General features: G+C 38.0%; 1 protein-coding gene across 1 annotated transcript in view; it reads right to left on the bottom strand.

Annotated features, from left to right (window-relative positions):
- Positions 1–27,507, bottom strand: part of UMAD1 (UBAP1-MVB12-associated (UMA) domain containing 1) — a 79,126-nt gene that overhangs the window by 48,819 nt on the left and 2,800 nt on the right. The window contains exon 2 of the mRNA XM_082288694.1: positions 23,190–23,308. Within this exon, the coding sequence (XP_082144820.1) occupies positions 23,190–23,271 (82 nt within the window). The 5' untranslated portion in view covers positions 23,272–23,308. The remainder of the gene's footprint in view (positions 1–23,189; positions 23,309–27,507) is intronic.

Below are 27,507 nucleotides of genomic sequence, written 5' to 3'. Positions count from 1 at the left end.
TACTGAGTTTAGTATTTTACAGAGATTTGGACTTCATATAAATTGCTGTGACAGAAATAAGAATTTTCAACATTCAGTCACTTGTTTTCAAGAGTATACCACATGGATGTATGATTAAAAGCCAAAACAGATCTTAATCATATAGCAACACACTACAATGAGTCATTGAATACAAATGTCAACAAACGAACTCAGTAAAGTTAGTTTATTTTTAGTATGTTGTTCAGGAGCAGCTGAACACAGAAGTGAAAGATCAAGGAGGAGGATCTGTGCTAGCTAAACGTATTTATCACAGGATATACTGAAAAACTGATGTGGTTTACCATATAAATTTATAATTAAAAAAAAAAACAACCCAAACATAAAACTCCCTAATTGGGATATAAGTCTAAGAGAGAAACAACTGGTGATGAGAGCCTGGATCCCCCCACACCTCCCGAACTAATAAACTTGGTCCTTGATATCAAATAAATAGTAAAGAATCAAGATATTTACCAAACACAGGTTTAACAATTACAGATAAACTGGAGCAGATCTCTGCTATTTGTCAAAGAACACATCTCTTGGACAAACTAAGAAAAAAAATTCAAACACCAAAGAAGTCTTTCAAAATATTCTACATCTGCAATTTTAGTTGTTCTCCTAAAAGTCAGCAGCTGACCAGAAATACCATGGCAAAAATCAAATGTAAATACACTTGGCAACTATTTACAACATGTTGTACACAACTTTAATATTTTACCTTTAAAGTTGATATCTACAGGACTTTCCAGTTAATGGAAAACTTCTCATAAGACTTCTTCATCAAGCCCTGCCAACCTGGCTAATTTTGCTGTGCTATGTTAAACACAATCATGTTAAATATGATTTTTTTTTTCTGTTAGTTATTAATATGAAACACCTTTAGACCAAGACAAAATGGAAATTACTTAGTCTTAATGTTAACAGTGTTAAAAATAAATTTTAAAGAACATTATATCATCTACAGCAAAATATTCCTACTTTGAACACCATGATCACATCTGTCTAAACTGAGTATAGTTGTACCCTGGTATCAGAATCATATAGCAGGAGAAGCCCAGTCTTTTCCAGTTTTCTCAGTCAAGGAAGTTTCCATATCCAGTATATTCAGCTATAAAACCTGTGACTTTTTTTTTTTTTAAGAAAGTGCTAAACGTATCCTCAAGGAAAAGTCAACAATTTATTTTATTGGCAAGTCTGTACATCATCAGATGTTAATTTCTGTTCTATTCTGGACAATCTACAGACCTGAAGTTTGGACCAGAACTGTTGACATTGTTAATACAAAATCAGAAGATTCCAGGTAAACAAGTAAGAATGGGAAAAGACACACAGATACTCTACTGTTCACAGATAGTCTACTGTGGTGTACCTGGACAATGTGAAGGATCTACCATTAAAAATAGAGATCTATAATGAGTTGGAGTCTACATCTAAGTAATTTTTCCCCACTTCTTCTGTTTACTAATGCATAGGAAAAAATAGTAAATACTAAAAATCAGATTATGTGTTCTAGTCACTTGATTAATGATATGATGCAATAAAATAATTTTAAAAACACTCAAAAAGCACAACTCTGCTTTCAGATTCTAAAGATGGAACACGAAACTGAAGAAAGTTTGTCATGACATGTGCCATTCAGGAATGACAAACTCTTAAAATTGTTTGAATTAGATCCTTAACTTTAAGGAAAACTCCCAATTTCAATTATAAGGATTGACTAAAAATCATCATTTCTAAGAAAATTATACCAGATGACAAGAGATTTAAGAAAACTTACTAAGCTAACAGGTTTGGAACAAGACTGATGCCCAAAAAAGGCATATAATAGAACTTCCTTTTCATGAACATGCTGAAAACGACTGTAAAACTTAGTTCAAATACAGCCTCTCTGTGTTACATTTTACTGGACTGACACTATAAAGGAAGTTACAGTATTATATCTGTAGCAGACACTAGTCAAAATTTTTTTTTTTTTTCACTTCTATTTGGCTCTTGAAGCTAAAGAACCACCTCATCTCAGGAGTCTTTTAAATCAATCACTTTCCAGACAGGAATGAGACATTTGCCCTTGAGACTGAGGATGTGCCGATACAGCTCCACGCTCACAAACAAGCTCCTCTGCCAACCCTTCTCTGCTGGCAGGAGTCACGGCAGCTCCAGGCCGGACAATGCAGCTCCATTACTGCGTCACTCACGTCAAGGCAACCAAACCTTTCCTCCCAGCCAGGTCAGCAGCTCAGGCACAGCTCAACGCTGTTGCACTTTAAAAAGTACAAAAGTCCCATGTCCAGACAACCTACCTAATTCAGGCAAAATGAACCAGGAATCTGTCTGGACTCATCAGACCAGACACACTGAGGATATACCTAAAATTAAATCAATCGCAAAGTCCAAAGGCCAGCCAGGTGGAAAGGTTTAAGAAAACCCATAGGAATATCACTACCATCCTCTTTCCTACAAGGTTTTACTAAGGCAAGCCTACAGAACCGAAAAGTTAAAAATACAGTGATGGCCTTGCTCTCCATTCAGGAATACAAGAAACCACCCACCACTCCAGTATTGATTCTGACACACAAAGGTGTCAACATGGTATTTGTACTCTCAGGTGCAAAAGGCTGGCCTGGGCACAACTCTGCTGCCACAAACCGCTCCTCTTCCTGCAAACTTTGGTGTTCATCTCCCTCTGGTGGACTGTGTACACAGAGGGGAAACAACTGCTCCACCTAGAATAGCTCCACCTAGAGCTTCACCCTCTAGGATACGAACACAACTCCATTTGCCTTCCAGTTATTAGGAAATCTTCACCTGAGATGCACCATCAGGAAAGACCAGCATGACCACTCCGAGTGGGTTCTGCGACACCAGTGTAGCCAGCGTGTGGCCAAATAGGCAAGTGTAGCTCTCTTGCTCTGCAACTCCCTGAACACTTAAAAACTCCAACTATTTTAATTCATATACATAGATGTCTCTCTGCTTACCTGCTGTGCAATAGAAAACAGAATGAGCGTTCATTTTGTACTCAGACAGAATGAAATGGAACAAGGTATGAAAGACTATCTGTAATTATTAGAGACCTATCATATGCAATCTGGATCAGTAACATGAGAATGTAGAGACCCAGCACGCCTAAGAGACTTTCTCACATTATTGAAAGACGCCAAACATCATACTATCACCATTGCCCAAATGTTAGTATCAACTGAAGCGCAAAACCAAAGGGAAAGACAAGTCAATCAACCTTTCTTGGCTGACACTAAAATGAAGCTTTGGTCAGCAGAGCCAACAGAAGCTCTCAATGCCAGACCTACACTCAACCTTCTAGACCTACTCAACACAATCCATCTCATGAATTATTGCAGCTCCCTCATTTTTATACTGAGCATTTCCTTGAATTGCTTTGCCAAATTCTGCATAAAGATTTCAGGAAATGGGCAATCGTTTGGCATCTGCTCTGCCCTTACTCAACTATTCTATTCTATTATTTTCTAGGCCCCCCAAATTTAGCACTGTTTCCACAGTAAAAGGAATACAGCAATATAGACAAAGTACATGGAGGAACTATTTCGGTATCAAACCAGTTCTACCAACGGCACTGTTTCATTCTCACAAGTCACCATGGTGAACAGAAACTGAAAGGAATTAATGTCTTCTCCCCAGTCAGTTCATACAAGCTAAACTTGCCACTGTAAACATTCAGGGTGGCAACTGCTTTGTTCGCCACTTGGGAATTCTTAAATACTTACATTTTACTAAAAATAAATTTGAAGGCACTGTCTATAGGAAATATTAACCACCTTATCTCACTGTGTCAAGTATACAAAATTGTTTCACATTCTAAAAACCACTTAATCATACTGAGACTTTGCAATTCTTAGTGAAAGCTACCTTGTTCAACAGGGAGGAAGGAGAAAAAAGACGAGCCTGCACATGGAGTAGAAACACAGATGACTACTTTTTTTGGAGACTAACAGTGTTTTTTGCAACTTACAAAGTGTTCTAACTTCACGTGAGTTTGCTGATAATTAGACATTTTTCGTGCTAGCATTGGAGTAAGTCTTCCAGCTTCCTCCAACCTGAATTCACTGAGGGACACAGTACTAAATTAATTGTGGAAAAATGCATCTGTATATTTAAAGGCATTATGTCAGTGTTTTCTCCAACAATGCCCATGGACTAAAGGATCTACTTCTTTAGATGACACTTGGCTTTAAAGTTAGATGGCTCTGAAGCTATCAAGCAATACCACTGCAGACTTGACTTCTTTCTTCTACTATGTTCACACTTCATCCATCTATTCTCAATCACCTTCACTACAATTCCAAGTGGGAACTTTAGTTCTTGGGAACAATGCAGTGGCATCCTGCTCACAGTTAATGGGATTTTTAAAGAACATGCTTCTTGGTTTGTTTTTGGTTTTTCTTTTTTATGTTTCTCTTGTATACTTGCCTTTCCTCCTGTTTAAAGGACTCCATTTGAGCTATCAAACCATTCTGACACCTAGCTAGCATAAATATTTACAAAAGCAAGCAACTTTTTTTTTTTTTTTTTTTTTTTTTTAATGGAAAGCTATGTCCATGAAACATCATTGGTTTATCATACTCTTAGGTCAGCTTCTGGCATATGGTTGCTCTCAGACAGGTTCACTGTAGTTGTTTCTACTCAAATGAGTCAGCTCACTAGTGACAGGCTTTGAACTAATAAGATGATTTTAGGGACAGCAAAGTTCCCATCTTTATTTCAGCAGAGAGTCACCCTGATCAATCTACATTCCAGCGTATTTATTTCAGTGCCTACCCTCTTGTTCCATTGTTCTCAATGTCTTGCACACATTCTCATCTACTTTGAATTTCAGGATTGTAGCAAGTTTCATAACAGGAAGGCACACCCCTTAACATCCAGCTTTTATATGGCTAGGTGGCTTGTCATCTTCCCCTGGCACAGGCACAAATGATGGAAAACTTACTTGCCATGTACAACACTGAGAATCAAGTCCCTGGGAACAATCAGTGCTAACGTTTTCCACAAATCAGTCCTAATGTTTTCCACAAAAGTAACCTTTTTGCAGCTTTCCTGAAAGTTACTTTCTTAGTAACATAGAGGCAATTACAGTGTTGACCACTCTTTATAAAACCAAGTAGTACAAAACTTTTTTTTTAAAAATGGCTTTTTGCAGTTTCCCTTTGTTATTCATTAATAATTTTTGTGATCATTGGCCTGTGTCAATTAAGCTTCAGCCAAGTCCCTAAAAGAGAGCTGCTAAACCAGATCAGCTCAACCAAGGGTTAGAGGGCTGTGAGCAGCCTCTGGAGTCAGCTGCTACCCAGCAGGGCCAGAGCCAAGTGCTGCATTAGGTTTGTCTGGGGGTGGCACTGTCCTGTGTGTTGGCTACCTGGATTTGGACCAGCAGGCCAGCTAGTCCTGGAAATGCCATTCCTTGCCAAACCATGAAAGGAGAGATTTGTGGGAGAAGGGATGGGACTGAAGGAGGGTAAGGGAGCAGGGCTAAGGCAATAAAGCCATAGAAGAGCAGTCTCTATGGGGTTTGCTCGTAAACGAGTACTTTTGGAAGGTGCTTTTTCTTTCAGAGACCTTATGTGTGGGGTGTTATTGCAGCCTACACTTATCTGACTAATAAAATGTATGATTTTCACACCTAGTTAGAAAAGAGCAAGTCACACTAGTTTAGCAGATGATGATACACACAGAAAGCATAATCATCCTCTTTAAAATTTCCACTTTTCACCTAAAAAATAATATTAAGTTAGAACTACAGTAAAATAATTTTTATCTGATTAGCTTCCACTAGAAGGACAAAAATGAGGACTGAAATCTTATAATTTTTCCTACTAATGCAGAAATGTACTGCTTAGTTCCCAAAATAACTTTTTAAGGGTTTAGCACAAAAATATATTACATTCTTGCATTCATCACTATTATCTGCAATTATTAAATTCCTTACCTCCCTAAAACAAAAGAGCAAAACATGCCCAGAATGTTTTCACAAGGTGGGCTCTATTTTATAGTTAAGTTTCTCAAATACAGACACCACTCTGTGTTTTAACACTGCATTTTTAAAATAAAAATATAACACTCCACTTTTGGTTACATCATGTGTTACAGTCAGTAAGGCATATGACAAAAATAAATGTGGAGAGGAAATGAAGGTATTTTCTAGAACTATTTATAGTAATCCAGTCATGCTGAACTGATTGTATTTCCTCCTATATTGAAAATGCACAGACAGCTGCATACAAAATACATGTCATCAACTTTCAGCTTTCATCCAATGCAAAAAATAACAGGTAAACATACTCCTAAGTAGACTATCATTCCTTTCAGTTTACACACAGAAACAAAGCTTTACTATGGTCAAATCTTGAAACCAAGAATTTGAAGAGATAATCATATGTCTCTGTGAAATACATTTCGCATAAAAGAACTCCTAAAGATTAGGCTTGCTTTCTTAAGAACTAAATTTTCACATTGGTACATTTGTTTTCTTGAAAACACTAGACACAAGTAAATTGTGGTCGACATGAAGGTTTTTTTAATTTTTTTAATTAAAAGAAGCTGTAAAACATAATTATAACCTGAAGTTTCCCCCGCGTGTCTGGAAACTGGCCAAAAGCTATTGGTTTCCATGAGATGTAACTCTTACGAACAACAGAGGATGAATTTTGAACAGGGATAGCTAATACTTTCTATCATGTCTTGGTAAGATATGCTTTTTCTATCTGTCTACCTCTTCATTTTAAAATTTGTTAGCATTGGGGCCAAAAGGGCACTCTAATTTACAAGGGCAAAGGAACCTACTAGACCAGCCACCTGAAATCAGTTAGCTCAAAGGTAAATCAAAGACGTATTTGGTGCCTCTACAATTTCCTCTCATGTTCTAAGCCATTAACAGCAGACTTAGTTGCAATGGTTCCATCATACACAATGTTTAACATCCTGGAATTGCCCTTTGTCAAGAGGGCATGATCATGGAAGATGCTGACACACCTGACTCTATCCTGGTATTTTCTCATTGAAGAATAGCAGGATACAAGAGTTAAATGGTGCTATGAGACCAAACCAGTTATTCAGTCTTTTTTCAGCCTTTTCCTGTTATTTGACTGCTTGAGAATCCTCCCCTTAGAAGATATCACAGGAAAAAGTCAAGAACTGTGGAGCTCCACTTCACTTATAAACTCCACATTTATCTTTGAATCTTTTCCACTTTAATACTACGCTGAATTTACCTCTGCTGCACACACTTATTTTAATTGAAGCTATTCTTTCAGTTCACTGTTCAGAAAGCAATTAATTGGCAATAGAAAAGAATATACATATGGACTGCTAGAAATATTTTGTTCAGAAGCAGGTGGTGTACATGCAATAAAGTTTTAGTAGTGTTCTGTAAGGATCAATTCCACTGTCTAGTGTGTATGCTAAGCACGGGGGAAAAAGTCAACATGACCCTCCCATGCTAAAATATGGATGGAACTTAGAAGGGAAAAAATGGTAACCAGACATTCAGTTTACAATAAAGTAAAATATAACAAAGCCTCCCCCATCTGCAGTGCTGCTCCTTCATACTGTATTTAATCTATCTACAAAGTTTACATCTAAAACATCCAAACACTTCCACCCTGACTGTAGCATGAATTATGCTCACTAGCAAGAGAACCTCAGGTTTACCAACAAAAATAGCTGTACATAAATCCACCGTGAAAAAGTAGGAAGGCCACAGATACAACTCCAAGTAAACTCATCCTAAAGGTTTGATGGGAATCTACAAACTGTTCCTGAGCTGCTTCACCACATCTCTGAAAGACTCCACCATGGTTATCTTCAGGGTGTATAGTAATGTGTACAAATAAGATGTTTCTATTTAAGAACTAAAATAACTTTTTACTAGCATATGGGGAGTGTAAGAATATAGAAGACTCTTCCTTGGGATACCTCTTCGTCCATCAAGTGTACAATCTGAAATTCTTCTGTCATTTCATAATAAATATGTCAGAAGCAAGGAATATCTAAAGGTAGACAGGATTTTAACAAATGGCCAACGTAAATACACTTCAGGGTATTTCTGCTTCTGCTTGACTAGCATTTCAGCATGTTTCTAAAGCAAGTGAGGTCACATTACTTATCTGTTTACCTGTATGTTATACTTCATAACTAGGTTTCATACCCATAATTCAATTTATAATTCAGAATACGAGTTCTAGTTGGAAGCTGTTGTTTTGGAGGGAAGAAAGAAGGACAAGGACCCTGTAACATTTTGTTCTGACCTTCAGATGATTTCTGGAGGTGGTTTATATAGCATTTATCCATTTAGTTATCTTAAATAATACACTTAAAATCTGACCTCAGAAACTGCCAGCTTTTTTCAACACTGGTTCTGTTCTTTTGGGTGGTTTCACAGTAATAAAAAGCCTACCAGACATAAAGTAAAAGTAAAAGCAAAAGTCAAAGAATATCCCCACAGTACACCAGGTATCACCATCTGCTTGCAGCATGTCAGCGTAGCACATGGTTCATTCCTCTCAAAAGGGCAGAATAGACTGGACTCTTGAAACACTACATCAATCAGCTGGTCCTTAACACTGCAGGTATCACATCAGAGCACTTATGCCACTTAAAGTCACACAGACAGACAACAAAATTAAGTGTTGGTCACTCTCCAGTTGGCAAAGGTAACAGAGAGTCACATGAGGAAAGTCATCAGTAGTAGAATGGAAATAGCAGGAGTAGACTGGAAATAGAAGGTTTAAAACAAGACCCTCTTATAGAGTTTGTTCATTTGTATCCCATGTTAAGCCGGATCTCTAGAGTCAAGATCAGAAGTGCCTAGACATGTTCTCACCAGAAATGTCTTAACTTCATAATTCATTCCCTGCACAAGAAGTTCATTGACTTTAGCTACAGAATGTAAGCAAACAGATGGCTTATGCTACCAGGAATGTGCTGAAGACTTAAATATAAACCCGGAGGATTCAGAAGTTTCACTGGACCCAAGAGAAAGGGTAGAAAAAACAGAGAAAGGAAGTAGTAGATAAGACCACTTACAGTTATCACACCTTCTGAAATAAGAACACAAAAGACTAACACAGACATCCTTCAATTCACATCTGAGTCATCAAATAGAAAACACTTCTTGCTCTAGAGTATCTGTTACGAAGGTCAGTATGCAAGATGTGCAGCTGAAAGATACCTGCTGATGTTAAGCAGGTAGGAGCCTGTACTTCCAGTAAAAGATATAATGAGAAATTGAGGGGGAGGGGAGTCTTTGAAAAGAAAAAAAAAAAAAAGCTTTGCCTTTTTGTTTTAAAACAGAAGACTGCAAAAAACCCCAAACACAGCAAGACAAATTAGCTCAGGAGTACAAGGATAAAGACAAGACAAACACTATTGGACTATGGCCCTGAACAAATCTAAACCAACTTCCACAGCAGCACTACAGGTTTTAAAGAAGCAATATGCAGGTAAATAAAATTTTAAGAACATTTAATCTGAAGTTCTCAATGACTTCTTATAATCAAACTTGAAATTAGAATGTGCTGGACAGCTTTCACTGTACTATAAAGTTTTACTTTTTTACTATAAAGTTTTACTTTACCTAGTTGATCAAGGGAAGCCAGTCAATGCAATCCTTTTGGATTTCAGAAAAGCTTTCAATACTCTCTCTCACAGGATCCTTCCAGAAAAAATGTCCAGCATTAAGCTGAATAAACACATCATACAATGTGTGAGAAGCGGCTCAGGGGTCAGGCACAAAGGGTTACAGTGAAGGGGGTGACATCAGACTGGTGACCTGTCACTAGTGGGGTTCTGCAGGGCTGCATTCTCAGCCCTGTGCTCTTCAGCATCTTTATTAAAGACCTGGACACAAGACTTGAAAGGATACTAAGCAAGTTCACAGACCGTACAAAACTGGGAGGAGCTGTTGACCCCTCGAAGGCAGGGAGGCCCTGCAGAGAGACCTCAACAAATTACAGAACAGGGCAATCACAAACAGTATGAAATTCAACAAGGGATTGTGCCAGATTCTGCACCTGGGATGGGGCAACCCTGGATGTACAGACAGACTGGGGAATGAGAGGCTGGAGAGCAGTGCCATGGAAAGGGACCTGGGGGTCTTGGTTGGCAGAAAGTCGAACATGAGTCAGCAGAGTCCTGGCAGCCAGGAGGGCCAATGGTGTCCTGGGGGCATCAGGCACAGCATCGCCAGCCGGGCAAGGGAGGGGATTGTCCTGCTCTGCTCTGCACTCACCTCGAGTGCTGGGGGCAGTTTTGGGTGCCACAATATAAGAAAGACATTAAACTGTTAGAGAGTGTCCAAAGGAGGGCAACAAAGATTGTAAGGAGCCTTGCAGGGAAGCCGTATGAGCAGTGGCCAAGGTCACTTGGTCTGTTCAGCCTGGAGGAGACTGAGAAGAGACCTCATTGAAGTTACAACTTCCTCATGAGGGGAAAAGAAGGGGCAGATTCTGACCTCTTCTCTGTGGTGACCAGTGACAGAACCTGAGGGAATGGCCTGAAGTTGTGTCGGGGTGGTTTAGGTTGGATATTAGACAAAAGTTCTTCACCCAGAGGGTGTTTGGGCACTGGAACAGGCTCCCCACGGAAGTGGTCACAGCACCAAGGCTTACAGAGTTCAAGAAGTGTTTGAACCATGCTCCCAAGCACACAGTGTGACTGTGCAGGACCAGGAGTTGGACTTGATCTTTGTGGCTCCCTTGCAACTCAGCATATCCTGTGATACTATTATTTTACACAGAACAAGATCCCATTTTTTTTACCAACCAGCACTGTCAGCCCCCTGGGAAGGCCAGGAGCCCGTGCCCACTGGATCACAATGCCGGCAGAAGGAATATGTGCAAACAAAATGCACCCTCTTCCACCAAACAGCTGTGCCTGCAACACACTGTCCAGCAACAAAGTAGGGCTTTTTAAAATCAAATTTTGACAGCTAATGAATGCATTCAGGGCTGTGACAAGCTGAATATCACTTAAAAGTATGATGCTCAATTATTAGCTTCCTTCTTTGTTTTCAACGTTTCTTAATATTCCTGAAAAGGTACTTCAGTGCAATAGCAAAGACTTGCAAGTATAGAATTTGACTGCTGCTTATGCTACTTTACATGAAAAGCATATTATAACAAAGCACGACTCATTTTCTTCACACAGTATGCATATTTTGCTATCAACAAGATTAGAATGGCTAGGAGGCCTACAAAGGCATACTTGAAACAATAATCTAAGAAAGCAGCTGTCTTAGAAGCCACAAAATGCATTAGGAATCTAAATTCATTAGCTGTCACTTCTGCACCAGTGTCCTGCATCTGATCAGGAAGCAGCTTAACTCATGTCTCCCCTCACATCTCCTACTGCACGTTTCAGGCATAATGGGCACATTCCCCTTGCTTTAATTTCCAGGGAAAAGTGGAGCAGATCCTGCTTTTACTGTCACCCTCTAAGCCAGCCCACTCAAGAAACAATGGATCTGAGATCTGGTCCTTGTAGTCTGATGATTTTCAGACTCCTGGCTCCCACAGGGAGCTCTCTCCGTCAGCTACACTTTAATTTCCTTGGGAACCTTTCTCCCCTTCCTTTTGAAGCTGGACCTGGTTCACCCAACAAGGAAAGGTTGCCCAGGACAGAGGTAAAACAAATCAGAACAAGTCTGAGCCTGATGCCTAGAAGTTGGCAACATATTCTGTCTCTTTGTGCTGTTTTGTTTTTTAAAAGCTTTAGTCATTTCATTTTAAGAAATAAAAAACCACCACACACATGGGCTAGGGAGCAGAGATCAGTATTCCCATTTTCTTACTCACGGGCCACTGAAGTTCAATGACTCATGCAGTATCACAGAAGCTCCTATGTCTTGCATTTTTGAAGTAGAACCACTGTGCAGCCAGTATAAACACTGGCAGTCCTCTCACTGGACTTTTAGACTTTTATGCTGGAAGATGTGCATCTGACAGCACTAAGCCTATGCAGAACTGGAGGTTGAGGTCTCCTACTTCTCAGATGAATGCTTGAATAAGCACAAATACACACCAAACATATTTCAAGAGGAACATGCTGTAACTTCAGCTTTTGGTTTTGAATCAAGTGGACAGATGTGCTTGAGGTATGGTGCTTTGATTCAGACACTTCAGCTCCAAAGCATACCTAGAATCCAAGCTTATTGATGGTCTCTGTTTTTTCCAGTAGGTCATTTTGGGCAAATATGCTCTAAACAGATTTTGTAAACTAAATTTCAGAGATGCTTAATTCTACTTCTTGGTTCACTCTTTCTTTCTTATTTTTTAAAAACACAATACATGAGTTGAAAACTACTACTTGTTCTTTACTGGGCCTCACCTTTGGGATGCTCAGTGGTAAGTAGAAGTAAATTTTTGTAAGAGCTGGTACATCCAACTGAAGTTTATATTCAACTGGAGTCAGTATTTAGATCTAATGAAAGCTCTTTGTGCATCTTTTTATAAGAGCGTTGACATAACTTGTGGGTTAGTAAAAGAAAACAGTTTTAACCAAAAAATATCCTCTCCACAAGTCTGCCTCCTAATGAAGGGTGCACTGGTATGTGTATTTAATATCCATCTTTTAAAGATAATATTGACTGCTTTCTGCTACAATAGCTTTTCTAATGTTTTTGCAAATCAAATCTTCCATAGTCCTGCCCTTCTGCAAGACCTAGGGATGAAATAATTCAGAAGAAATCATGTAGGCAAGTTCCCACTGAAAAATAAAATGGCAAAGAAATAGCCATTAAGTTCCACTCCATCCCTCTCAAAAAAACCCTGAAGTTTCATACCAACCTAAATAAGGAAAAAAATGAATCTCATGGGTTTTAAATTGTTGCTCTCCCTTATTCACGTAGGAGTAGAAAAACTATGAGCTTAAATTCTGAACAATTGCAGTATACTGCTGGTCCAGACAGATCTCAGCAAAAGAAGATTTAGAATGACACAGTCTAACAGCAAGAATCTTTTTTTGGTTTGCTTTGTTTTGTTCCAGGAAAGGTCTGTGACTTTGGATCATTTTAAGGAAGCTTGCCCAATTTAACTGAAAAAAATTGTATACTGCACATGGCAGTTACAGGCTCAAACCCCTCATCTTTAATCTGGGGGTAACTGAAAGAGAAAAGCAAACAAAAACCACAAAAAACCCCACAAGGAACCAAACCACCAAAACAAATGAGCCTCACCACTCACGACTCAATGCTTCCACTTGTGAGAGATCTCCCTAGAGTTTGTACTTGTATTCTTACAGACAAAATACCAAATCCATATCCACCTAATCCATATTCCTCTAACTTCACCTAGACACCCTGACAAAAACAAGAAGGAAATGAAGAGACTGTACACATCTGCTGAATGAATTTGAAGTCCCACATTTATTTCAATTGCTGGGAAGAGGAAAGAGAGAGAAACACACTGTACCAATATTCTGAGTTAAACTAACTTAAGCTTTTGAATGATTTTCTGTCCATTATAAATTTTGCCCTATACACAGCTTTTGTAGCAAATAACCATGTGTAAATTGAGGAAACAATATACAGAACTAAGACTGGGATTATATCCTGTAATGTAGATGGGTAACTACTACCAGCAAGGTGTGTGCTAACAGATAAACAAACTGCACAAATGAAGCAGCCCACTACTCTAGGGGGTATTTATATTCTTCTTTATTTTTTACTGTCATGTAGGATATCCCCATGACAATGGAAATAGCACTAATTTACTAAAATTAATGGAAATTTCCTGAAATATATAAAAAGCACAAAGTTAAATGATCATGTCAGAAAATAAAGATTACTGCATAATTTTCCCGGCAAGCCATGGTCAATGCTGTAAGCAAATGCTTCTTTTTGACTGAAGGGAGTAAATTTCATTGTTGTCCACACAACCCTCATTTGTGGAGAAAAGCACTATGTAAAAGCTGAAGATCATTCAGCTCTGTGAGCAGAGATCAGAAAGCATGTTACATCTTTGGCAACCTTCAAAGACGTGTTGTGGCAAAAACAGACAAAATAGCACTGAAATGCAGAACAACTGAATGGATAAATCCCCTATATCCTTTAATTTATTTGGCCTGACTGAAAGGTACTCAACTAGTATACCAAGAAGGAGCAGCTAAAGAAAAAACATCTTTATGCACAGTGACAAGCCATCTATAATTTTATAAGTAAAAGCCTTACACTTATGGTACTATTTCACATTGAGGCCTATGACATGACTGATTTGAAGCACTTGTAAAACACAGAACACAACCTTCTTGAGTTTCTTTATAATATCTAATTAAAAATAAATAAGACACTGTATCTTTGGAAAAGTAATTTTTCTTCTCCCACTGGAAAAAAAAGTACAAAAACATTTATTTGCCAGAGATAGGGAGGGGTGTGTGTAAAATCAGTTCAACAAAACATTTCCTCCCGAGAAAATTAACACTGATTAACATCTGTAGAAGTCTGAATGACTCCAACCAGACAGGCAGTGATTGCATGAGCTAACAACTAGGGCTCTCTTTGCAAGGAATGATCATCTAACTGTGCTGCAAATTGCTGAAAGAGGGACTTCAACCTGAATTTATCACTTGCCAGAACAGCAACTCGTGCTCCTGCAACACATTTTTCACCTCCTGTTTTTCAGTTAGCTCTAGCTGTAAGTCCACTGTATATAGGTAAATCAGACTTGGCCTAAAAATATGTTCTCATATCCTGAACTATTTTCTTTGCATCATAAAGCAAATAAACTTTTAATTCTAAAAGTGATTTAATGACCAGCGTATTCTGGGAAACAAAGTTTACAACCAGCATTTGAAAATCCATGCTTTTATACTATCTTTTACAGTTTTTACCCCTTTTTTACTCTGTTTTTACTCCATATTGCTGCTCAATAAGCAATAGGTATTTTCCTTTCTTATATTTCAACTTCAAATTGCTTTAAGAATGCTATATAGGCCAATAGACAATGGCACTGCTACTAGAGAGTGAACTTCTATGTATAGAAGCAAAATTGTCAGAACCCAGGTGTCAAAAGTGATCACCCTACTATAAGAAAGGTTAAAGAATACAATCTCAACTATGTAAACACCTCCTTGTAGACCAGTCATGTCCAAAAAATGTCTTCATCTTTTCTGAGGAAAAATTTCTAGCAAAAAACGGATTTTTTTTACTTAAGCATATTCTACTTCCATCAGTATTTGCAAAATTTAAAATCAGTAGGACCAAACCTCTGAGGAGCCCTTTGGAGACCTGGATTGTAGAAAGTGACTATTATACATCAAGTCTGAAGGCAGTTAATATGAAAAACAGGAGTGCAACTCCAACCAATATTTTCTTAGAGGGCTGGCAGCAAACTGCCAGATGCATGTGTGACCTCAAAACAACCTTTTGCCAGATGCCTCTTTAACCTCTTACAATTACATCAACTTCTAAAAAGACTGCTACATTTTACCATTTTCTTCCTTTGGTTATGCAAATTAAGAAGATGTGCTTAATAGACAGATTGACAGTGTTTGGTTCTGTGCATTTTTGTCTCTTAAAGCCCCAAAATAAAGCTGTCTGATACAGCAGCACATAATTCTTTCTAGCCAGCATTAAAACAAGTTAAACAAGAAGTCTTCATCTTCTTTCTCTTTTCCTCCCTTAAGTCCATGGTCAAAACCAGGTAACTTTTTGAGATAGTTGTGAGTTAAGGGGCCAAGATAATATTCAACCAAAGCAAACAGTGAATCCCTTTAAATACTATTTACCATTTTTTAAATAAATAACCTTTTCTTTCATAAAAAGTATGCTATACATCTTATGTTGCAATCAACAAAAGCCAACACAACCATTCATGATATTCAGATTCAAAAATGGCCTGTATGCTAATATTTTAAGAAGGGCATTTTCTTCAAATTTAAAAATAATCAAATTCATAGCATGAAAACATCATTAATATGTTCCACAGGCTCAAGGCCTAGAAAGAAAAAGGAAGAGAAATTACGTGGAATGAAAAGTAAGTAGGTCATGTATACTAAAATGTTAAATATACTAACATCTGATTTGTAGCTGAGAGAACTGTTTTTAAAATCCAAAGGTGTACAAGTAAATGAAGAAATGCACAGTCATTTGTCAATAAAAACATATTTTGATGAGGCATTAAAAAGAAAGATTCCTTTTGCTGTATAGAATCCAAGAGGAAAAAAAAATGCATTTCCTTTAAGAAATATAACTCCTTATACAGCAAAACAATGAATTTCAGTTGTTCTGTAACCCAGATCCTTTAATCTGCATAAGAGATGCTGACTGAGTTCACTCAACCAAATCACTACTGGCTTTCAGAATACAATCAACACATGCTTTTCAACAGTATTAATATAGCATGAAGCTTGTGCTCCTAATTATTCATGTTTTTGCATTCTGTTTTTTCCCCCTGCTGTAAAATATGCAAATTTACTTCTTTGTGTTATTTAGGTCCCACATGGGCCTCAACAGATCTGTTTGGAACGAATTACAAGCCAACATCTAGATACATGCTGTCAACATTTCAAGCTTCATTGTTTTTATTAGGTTGGAATGTCATTATAGATTTGATATTAGGCTTTAAAAAGCTTTTTATAAATCTCTTGAAAACCTACAGTCTAATCAAATGGTGCACTGATAATTACTACTACTGCACTTTTGTGTGTGAAAGGGGGAGAGCAAAGCCCTCCGAGCCCTCAATCCGAGGGAAATCCCCATCTAGTGGCACCACTGAAAACGGCAGGTTGTTTTTTTGCAAAATTAGTCCCAAAGAGAATTAGTTTGACTGCATCACTGAATGGAGACATTACCTCCTTATGCAACTAAGGATCGGTAACAGGAGAGGACTGCTTCTTCTGAATTCCTCTTCCTCCCTTTTCAATCAACTCTGGCTGCAAAATTCAATGCCCAGATGAGCTACTGTGGTTTTTAAGTATAAAAACCATAAAGAAGTATTTCAGGAAATGGGTCACTTTAAATACTGTAACTTCTTAGTGCGCATCAGAAGTGTTCACTTACAGTGGCACAGGCTAATACGTATAAAATATTCTTTAGATAAAAAATATTAAAATATATCCCCAAATCTCAGATTATTATAAAGTTAGTATTAAATATTTTAACCTCGAAACCCATAAAAAACCAGTAGGTTGGTTATTCGAAAACTACAAGGTTGGAAATAACTACACAAGCACTTCCTGTTATATTAAAAAAATAGGTAATGTAAGCCCATTGATGCAGAAAATGAAAGGACGTTAAGACACCGCTTTTTTTCCAACTGGCACAATGCCTTGTACGTTTCTTTAATGTAATAGTATATTTTGAAACACTACAGCAGCCCAAGCTTCCTTACTAGCACCACTAAAAGCTCCTTAAATATTAATGAAAAAGCAATGTAGAGACTTTCAGGGACTTACTACACATTACTACTAACTCCTAGAAAACAAACAGCAGCAATAACACTAAGATTCTACAAATCTCTTGATGCATTTAATCTTTGAGCTGTGTATGCAGAGGGAAGAAAGCAGAAAAGTATTTGATTTGCAGTAATGAACTAGTATGGGGGTAGTCCTTTGTTTCAGGAGTATCAGTATATTAAATTTCCCTTTCATAACAGATTCACTCCAGAAAATTTATACATACATACATTTTTCTCAGAGGCAAACATTTAAGGAGCTCTTAAAAATATATGTAGAGATCTGTACTACTAAGATCAAAATGGAAACAGTAAGGATCCTAGTGTAAGGCCTTTTTACATGTTGGGCAACAGTGGGGGTGTTCCTTAATTCAAATAAGCACTTTATCCAAAGTACCCCAAAAACTATCTGCATGAAGAGTAAATTCATGGCAAAACAGAAACTGCAATTTGAAGAGGAACAAGTTTATGTAAGATTGTTCCTTGGAAAAACAGTCCAGATTTCCAGAACTAAAGGCTGACTTGGGTTGATTATTTTACTTTTTTGTATCTTCACTACAGAAGATTTCCCATTTGTTAAGGATGTTCTTCTGCAGTATAACTGCAGTTAACAAAGGGAGATATTCATCTGGATGTAAATCATACTTTTCACAGTTTCACTGATGAGTGAGGATACTCCTGCCTACAGATGAGGATGGTCCTGTAGGAAGCAATTATAATACTGATTTAACTCAACAGTATAGATACTGAATACATCAGAGGAAGGTTAAAGTACCTCATTTAAAATAAAGCCAAAGTTCAAATGCATTGCTGAGATTAAACTTTTAAAAGAGTAAGTCATACCTGACCACCAAAATTTTAAGATAATAATGTCTGTTACCATCCACTATAATTTATCAAACTCCTTGCATATTCTTTTTGCAGCCCATTATGTTCCTCACTTTGCCACAGCAGGTTGCAATGATGAATTCAACAATGTCCTACTTCTCACAAGAAGTTCCCGAATTTTCTACCTTTCAACTGATATTAGTACCAGTTCTCGTCTACATTTTTAATAAGGAAGAAATAATTGCCTTATACTGTATTTCATCTCACAGGATGAAAAACAGTAGTTCCCACCTCCATTCCTGTGACATTTTAGATGCTGGTGCAAGCCCGAACACATTTGCTCTGTAGAGTTTCTTCTCTTCAGACATCATCATTGAAACAGAAGGGTTAACTGAACAAATCCAAGACTCACTTAAATACCACAGATCCTTCTATTTATTTGGAAGAGATTTCAAAACATTTAATTTCTTATGTCTAGGACTATTTTCTATTGAGAAGAAACTTAATAGGCAGAAATCATGCTTGCTCCAATAGTGCGAAATATTAACAAGTAAGTGTTAATCCAAAATTCACTCCTAAGTTCTAGATGGCCTTCCTAAATGGATCTAGGAAAGCACAGTAGAAAGAATGGAGGTTTGCAGTGCAGAAGTGTACATTCATTACAAAATTCCTGCCAAACTTTCTTATCATGGTCATAGGCTCCTTGTGTCTGTGACAGTCACTCTACTCTGATGAGAATCCGTGTCCCTGTTCACTTTTCCTTAGGTACTTACTCATTGAAAAACTCTATAACAAAATTGCTGAATCTCAGAAAACAACCTTTGGGTGACACTTTAGTGCTCCCTATAAGTACCAATACTCCCTACCACTTGTTAAGAGGTCAGCTCCTGAGGCTGAGAGCAGAATACTGAAATGACAGACATTGGCCAGTATTGAAAACCCATGTTAATTTGCATCCAAAAAATTGAAAGAGAAATCTATGCTAAGTTCAGGGAAGAAACAGAAGTTAAATATGTTTAAAAATCAGATTTGTCAGCACCTGCAACTCAGCTGCTTCTCCAAACCATTTACTCCATTCCAATATACAGCATAAAAAGATCCCTGAGAGAAAATCAAACAAAACCCAACAACTCTTAAATCCATGGAACAGACTGGCCTTTAAAACACAAGTCAAAAGTAAACAAAGCCTTGAACTCAGGCATGGTCAAAGCATCAGATCAAGAGTTCCTCAGAGAACTGTGCTGCCTCCAGACACAGTGAGAGACAACACAACCATCCTGGCTGTCCTGCCCCAAGCGCACCACTGGACTCAGCAGCCCCTTCCCAGTGCCAGCGCTTTGGCTCTCTGTGCCCATGGCCAGCACAGATGGCACAGCCTGAGCACATCCATCAGGGGCCAGGCAAAGAGCTGCGGGAGACACCTCATTTCTTGGTCCTTGCCAAAAGCACTCTGCAGGGATGTCTGGGAACCCAGGTGATCACAACCCTCTGACCCGACTTCCTGGCCTGGCCTCAGATGTGCCTAATCCCTGCAGACCTGTCTGGCAGTCACGGTCTCGGCTGCCCCGATCACTGTCCCCAGACATGCTGTGGTGTCCTTGCTCAGGTAGCACGGGACTGCACAGCTCCTCAGCGAGGTCTCTGCCCAAGGCCCTGCACTCCTGGCACCCTTGCTCAGCTGCAAGCTCAGCTGGTGGAGCTACCAGCATTTGCTGCTCCCTCACACTGGCTTACTGCAATTTGGTCTGGAAAAGGAAACAAGACTTTGCACATCTGGCTCTTAAACTAAACCTGAAAACAAAATTAACTTCCCTTAGTCCTTTTGAAAGAGGACATATAGAACAATATTCTAACTGATTTTAGTTATTTATAGGATTTTTTTAATGATGAGGGTGATGAGACACTGGAATAAGCTGCCCAGAAAAGTCATGTTTGAAGTCAGGCTGCACAGAGCTTTGAACGACAAGATTTATTGAAAGATGTTCACGCCCATAGAGGCAGGTTGAACTAAAGGATCTTCAAAGGTGCCTTCCAACCCAAACCATTCTATGATTCTATGATCTTTCAGCTGCTTCAAGCAAAAACACTCACCACCCACCCCAGTGGAACCATCAGCACCATGAGGGTGTTTGCAGAGTTTCTGATTGTCTTGCCAAACACATACGGAAAAGCAGCATTGCTGTCTCAGATTTTCAATGCCTGATCTTAGACTGAGATTAGGACTACAAGACACTTGGATGTTTGAGGTTGATGGGAGACTTTTAGCTGTGTGCCAAACCACATTAAACCTGTATTTTTCTCTATGGCTAGCAACAGTAGGAATGAATAGTAGGTTGGAATTTATTTTATATAAGCCACGAAACATGAGAAATTCCTTAAGTACTACTGCTCTCTGAGATTCCCAAGCTTAGTGAAAATTACTTGTTTTCTTAATTCTGGCTTTCAGAATGTGATGTGGCTTTCAGCATTTGTGATGATCAGGAAAACCTCTGAAATGTTTTTCCATATTTCTGCATTTCATTCACTCATCAAAACCAACTGCATGTGTTATGCCTATTTCATGAGCCTCTTCTCCCTTTTCAGAGTAATAGTTCTGCCTGTTATAGAACAAGCACCATTTTTACAGCTTCAGGAAGAGATGAAATGACCAGTATCCGGAAAATAAGTGAACTGGTAGTTAGACATAAAAATGCTTTAGTCTCTGGTAGGAAATTATATTTTGTATTTATTTTGTAGAGAGGGAATTACAGATTATTTTTTCTTGACTCCTACACATGCAATATTTGCCCCAAAAGCTAAAATAGAGAATTTCTTTCAGCTACCAGGCTGCAAAGTTGGTTTTGTTGATTCTGCTGTTTTTATGAGTCACCTTTCTGGTCAGACATTGAATTCCCAAATGCATTGATACTTTACAAGGAAAGGTAGTTTTCAAATATAGCAATTTATAACAGAACTTAGAGAATTTATGAAAAAAAAAGAAAAAAAAAATTATCCTCAGGATTTGAAAGGGCAATAGCTGTGATGGAGCTTTCTCAGAAAAGTGTTCCATTTTCTTCTCTCTTTTTCAAATACCAGCTGATACAGAAAGATTCCTCCCATGTCCACAGGATATTGGTGAACTAGGCTTTTTGTTCTTACATGCTCTGAATGAAAAACTGGGTTTAAGAACCAACTTAAAACACAAGAAATTAAATTCCCACTCCCTCCGAGAGTGTTCACTGCCTACAATAGTGCTCACACTAATGGTCCTAGAAATCTACTACTGAGATGTGTTAAAGATATTTACTATTGGATTTCCAGAATATTTTACACCAGTTTAGAAAAGCTTCAGAACATTCCATCTGAGTAACGAAATAGTTACTAACAGAGTGGATAAGTGATGTGGTTTGGGTTTTTTTTTTTCCCCACTGACACTATCCCTAGACAAGAACACCCCTTCCAAATAAATACCTACTTAAGTCCTGACCCATAATTCTGCAACTACATTTGTCTTGCAAGACAGTGATATGCTCCACTGATAAGGCTGATGGCAGCTCTTCTGCCTAGTACAGTCCATTTCATTGCAGGCTGCTAAATTAACTTCCGTCTGAGCAAAAAAATAATAATAAATTTTTAAAAAGACTCAAACAAAATTGATTGTTCTTAAGATGATATTTAACAGATTAATTTTATGTGAATTTATGTGAACAAAGTTTAAATAGTCACTGACAGCATTTCAGGAAAAAGGAATGAAGCTAAATTGAATGCAGAATCAGGACCAGCAACTGTGGGACATAGCAACATTTGGGCGCAGAATTCTGCCTATTACAGAAACTGAAATGCTAAATGGTCTCCAGACTTTTGGGGGATGATGATGTGTCTCCTTTGACCCTTCCACAATGCAAATGATGGAGTGACTTGATGTAGCCATCAGAACTGGTGCAGGTGAACAAAATCTAGTGGAAGCCAGACATTAAGCATGACAACGCAGTCACAGATGTGAAACAGATTTGTTTTAATGGAGAACTTTTGCCAAAAATCTAACTTCTCCTCAGAAAGGGCTCCAATAGTCTCTCATACTGTTAGACTTCAATAATCTAGAGGCTTTTGTGACTTGAAAATGCTCAAGAAGAAGTAATGCTTAAATAGAGAAACACTGTAAGATTCCTGATAAGAACGAGTCAGTAAAACAGAGCAGCAGAAGCTGAATATCGATGATGACAGATTCACAAGGAGGAAAACAAATTGTCAAAAGAGAAAAAAGAAAAGGATCAGTTTCAGCATAACAGCGATACTTTTTTTCTCTTCCGCACACTTAAGCCAACCTGCAAAACTTTGAAAGAGCTTGATCAAAGCTCAAAATTTAGCCAATTCACAGGAATGTATACTTCAGATTAGTTTTTGAATAACAAGAAGACACTGAAAACCCTAAACTGCTTAATTTTTATCGAACTAAGAGTCAAATTCTGAAACAGCATTTATATTCACCATGACCAGAAATGCATAGGCACTTCCTGGCTTCTAATATAAAAAGTCTAGGGGTAGAATGAAAAGGAAGGAGCCTGAATAAAAGCCAATCCTTTAACAACTGCAGAAAGATAGTCACTTCCCACAACTCTAATCATAAAGCAAGAAGCCTAAACTTTGACCTTTCTTGTTTTGTAAGGATGTAATTTCTCCCCACTCAGAGCATGAAAGGGAAACAAAAAACTACATTTTCAGTGCTCCTGAATATGAGTTCGGACCTATGTAAATAAAACTTCAGCTATTTACTCCAAATGAGCAGACTAGAAAAATTAACTTCATCAGGAAAAGTAAGAATACTGAACAATTCTTATAATGGCTTTTCTTAACATTTCATTTAGTCTAAGCATCTCAAAGAAACTTCAAGATCAAAATTTCAAAGATGAAAGAATCACTTTATACAGAAGCACCACCTACCCACAATAACAAATCCATCTGCTTCTCTCTCTGGCACTGTAACCTTCTTTGAATCTTGGCTTTTTCGGAAGAAGCTGAACATAGTCTCCTTGGGTTCTTTCTGTCTTCTAAGGTGTTATCTGAAATGAAGACAAAACATGTTAAATAAATAGATGGTAACAGAACTTACAATAAATTCACATAACAGACCATAGGTATGTAGTAAGGCCACATACCCAATACTACAGCTAATCTTTATCACCCAATTTGAAATATCAGGCATTTTTGTGTCAGACAGATTACCTTGTTGATGTAGCAATTTACTTCAAAAGGCAAGAGGAAAGTGAAGTACAAAAGGGTTTTTCTACAAAGTTATGAATGGAGTGGAATCATTAAAAAAAAACCCCAAACCTTCAACTTCTCTAAATGAAAATTAAAGAAGAAAACTCCTTTCAGCATTTATCCAACATGTTTCCATATTTTTCTGCTACTCTGTATTGTTATTAGACAAACTTTCTCTTCAGAGATAGTGGTAACTATTTTCAGTTTCCCAGTTTGCCATCTTAAAGACAGCCTAACAGTTGAGTACATTTAATTATAACAGTTACCACTGATTTCCTTAAAAGAAACAGCAGTAAAATCATTTGTAGCAAATTTTTTGCCACAGTAATTCATTAAAGGAATCTTCCAAGGCAGCTAAGAACTCCACTGCTAGAACAAAACAAGGAAACAACTGGGATAAAAATATGGACTGCAAAAGAAAATGCTCAGTATCCCCTCTTTCTCAGGACTGGAAGATTACATAGAAGCAATTCTGAGTAGCTTAAATAGGACAAAATCATACTAAAAGCCCATGAAGAGACCCATGAGGGTCCCTTGAAGGCTGAACTTGGACCCCTGGACAACACCATCCTATGGAGCAGCCTGTGATCTGGCTGAAACACATTACGTGCTGGACACAAAGAAGGTTTAAATAAAGGCATGTGAAGATCTTCTCTATTAAAATACTCATATAAAATTGGGAAAAGTGGAATAATGTCATTTCAACTTTGAAACAGTTTGAGGAGCAGAATCCTGATCTATTTTGCAGACAGCAGCATGTTAAGGAGAAGGGACTGACAAACCAATAGCAACATCTAATATACACCCCCAACAGAGGAAAGGACTCCAGAGTAAAGAATTAAAGAGCTATACAGTGTCAAGTTTCAGTAACATTATTTCACACTAAATTTAACAAAGAAGAATCTTTAGAATGTGGGAAAGAGTGAAGAGTGCTACTGTGAAATGTGCAGATTGAAAAAAAAAAAAAGAAGAAGAAGAAAGATAAAAATCCTGGATTAACTGTTTGCTGGAATTCTCCACTCCCCACCCAAATATTCATAAGCAAGACTTTTTTTTTGCCCTGGCCAGGGATCTGTGGCAACTCAGTACTGACTATTCATATAAACTGCCTAAAATTCTGCTGTCACAAGCGATCACACACTCCAGAAAGTCCTGTATGAAGTGGAAGCACTGGCTTTCATGTATAAATAGATCATGGCAAAAGCAGCAACTATTCAAACTGTGGCCTGATACCTAAGACTTGAAGACTGAATACCCCACAGCCTGGCCAGCTACTGCTTGCTTATGCTGCCACAGTGCAACTTCTAGCCACCAAATAAACTACATTAATGTACATGAGAACAGAACAAACCATTCTGTGATCCAATCCCAGGAATACAGTAATTTTAAAAAAAATGTTATTTAACTGCACTTTATTCCTTTTTGCTTGTTTTCCTACCTTAGCAAGAGAAATACTGGTATTTCCAGTTCCATGGAGCTTACACAGTAGAAACTCCTAATTATCTCATTTATTCCTTACCTTCCCCCACACCCAGGCTCAACACATGGCGCCAGCAGCATATTCCTTTTTCAGCCCTCAGGGAATAAGTCTTCTCCTGCTACCAATTAGGGTTGTCAGTCCCATAGCTCAAGTGGTAAAAACCTGTGCTGTAATGCTCAAGAGTCAGGTTTCTGCTCCAATGATGTATGAAGGAGAGGCAGTTGTGGAACAGTTTAAAATGCAATTTTACCTTCATCCTAAGTGTGCAACAACAAGAAGCAAAATCAACTTGATGTGCAAAATCTTACAGATAGCTTTGGTAAAGGCTCAGATTCCAGACAGTCGCTTGAGGTGCCAGAGCTGCAGTTGCTCCAATCACACTTTTTTCTCTTTTGAGATCTGCGTTATTGTACAGTTTTCAGCTCTATCACATAATGTCCCCCTTCTCTTCTTGCACAAAGAAAAGCATCTTAATCAGTACATACATGGCACAAAAGACTTGTATAGGGAACCATGCACTTCTAGTCTTTAAAATCCTGCATACTTAACATACCTAAACTTCACTGCTTAAAAGACAATAGGCATTTAAATTCAGAGTAAATTAGCAATCAGGACAATTTGATCTAGCCAAATTAATGTTACAAGCACTTTCACATACTAGATTTTTTTACTTTCACTGACAGTATCCCAATTTTTTCTAAAACCCACAGAATTCATCTTATCTACATACATAAGTGTTGATCTTTATTTTGGAATTTTCAGTTTCTGAAGCAGCTTAATTCCACTGCCAGCAGCATTTCTCTAACAGAAAACGAAACAAAAAACCAAAACCAAACCAAATCAAAATCAAAACCCACATATAGGTTTGCTTGAAGCAGAAAACCAAACAAAATTAACAAAAGTACATCCTAAGCTCAGGCCTCAAGTCCTTATGCTGTCAAAATGACCAGTCCAGCACTAAGAAAATAGTACATGCTGTATTTTGTGACTGTGAATGTGGGGAGGTGGTACAAAACCCACATATTAAAAAGACCAACATGTTTAGTGAGGCTGTTTCCTTCTCTAAGAACCTCTTAGAAACAAAAGTTGTGCTTGTAGATCTCGGCTCTTTGAAAGGCATGTGGAAGAAATTCACCAACCACTACTTTCAGCATTTTGGTAGCTTTGTTGAATACATTATTAAGTATAAACTAAAAAAAAAAGAATTACTAAAAAACAGAGAGGGGGCACAGAAACAAAAATGAGAGCTACATACAGTACAGCATAGGTAAGGGAAAGACTGTACACAGGCAATGCAGGGGCATTTGTGATATTTGCTCTTTTAAGAATCTTATCAACTGTGCTACTTCAAAAGTAACCATAAATCTCCCCAGCAACGGGAAATGCAACCACTAAATTTCTTGAATCACATGTTAAAAACAGAACAAAGCCCCTATCCAACAAAGAAACACAGAGCTGAATGGAAACACTCGTGCTCTTGAAGATAAGGACACAGTTTAAGCACTTGCAGAATCAGGCTGCAGTTTTACTACTTGTAGATAAGACGAGGTTTCAGGTAACGAAGGCTCAGAACAACCAGCTTCATACAAGCTTCATTTCAGAGTAAAAATTAAATCTGAAGTTTGGGGACCTGGACGCATGGTCACACAGATTTGAGAAAAAAAAGCACTTAGTTGGGGTTTTTTTTTAACGCTGTCAGCACAAAATCCCAGAAAATGCACCCACCATTCAGAGACAGTACCACATTCCTGCAGTCATTGCTCCTATACAGCACAGCACTTTTCCCTTCCAGATGGGATTAATTTTATTTCCATAGGAGACCTGAAATTGAATTCACTGCCTAAAGATAAAAATCTCCCTTGGTAGGAATATGCAATTCCCTTCCTTCTCATGTTTCTCTCACAAAAAAAAAAAGTGAACACAAGCACTGATAGTTAAGAATAATGCTTTTGGCACGGCTTCAGTCATTAGCAAATAATAAGCTCTGAGCGACAGCAATTCTGTGAGGCTGCAAAAAATATTTTGTCTTTCTGTGAGGCTCTGAGAACATACGTGGCACTGGACAAAGATGAGTTACAGAGCTGCACAAAGGGGTTAATTTATTCCTCCTGCATTTTGTCAGTCTCCTTTGACAAGAACTATGGGCGACCTTTGAGCCAAACCAATATGTTAAATCCAATAAAATTTTTCTATGTAACAAGGATCTTGGTATATTTACCATTACTTTTCAGCCTTTCCTGAATGTTAGCAATACTGGAGGAGAATCATAATTTAATATTAAAAACACCAAGATGCAGACTAGGATAAAGAGACAATGCCCAGTAATACAGCAAAGCAGAACTGCAAGTGGCACTGCCAATAATTACATAAATGATGAAACAGGGACAGAAGAAGACACAAAACTGACCTTAAAGAAAGAACCAGAATATTTCATATCTAGCAGTTTAAGATATATAATCTATGGAAGAAAAAACAGAGAGCATCGGAGCAATTCTCACTTCCATATTACCATCTGCT

Source organism: Coloeus monedula (assembly GCF_965178545.1).
Source record: "Coloeus monedula genome assembly, chromosome: 1".
In the NCBI taxonomy this organism is placed as follows: domain Eukaryota; kingdom Metazoa; phylum Chordata; class Aves; order Passeriformes; family Corvidae; genus Coloeus; species Coloeus monedula.
This window is presented reverse-complemented; position numbering and strand designations above follow the sequence as displayed.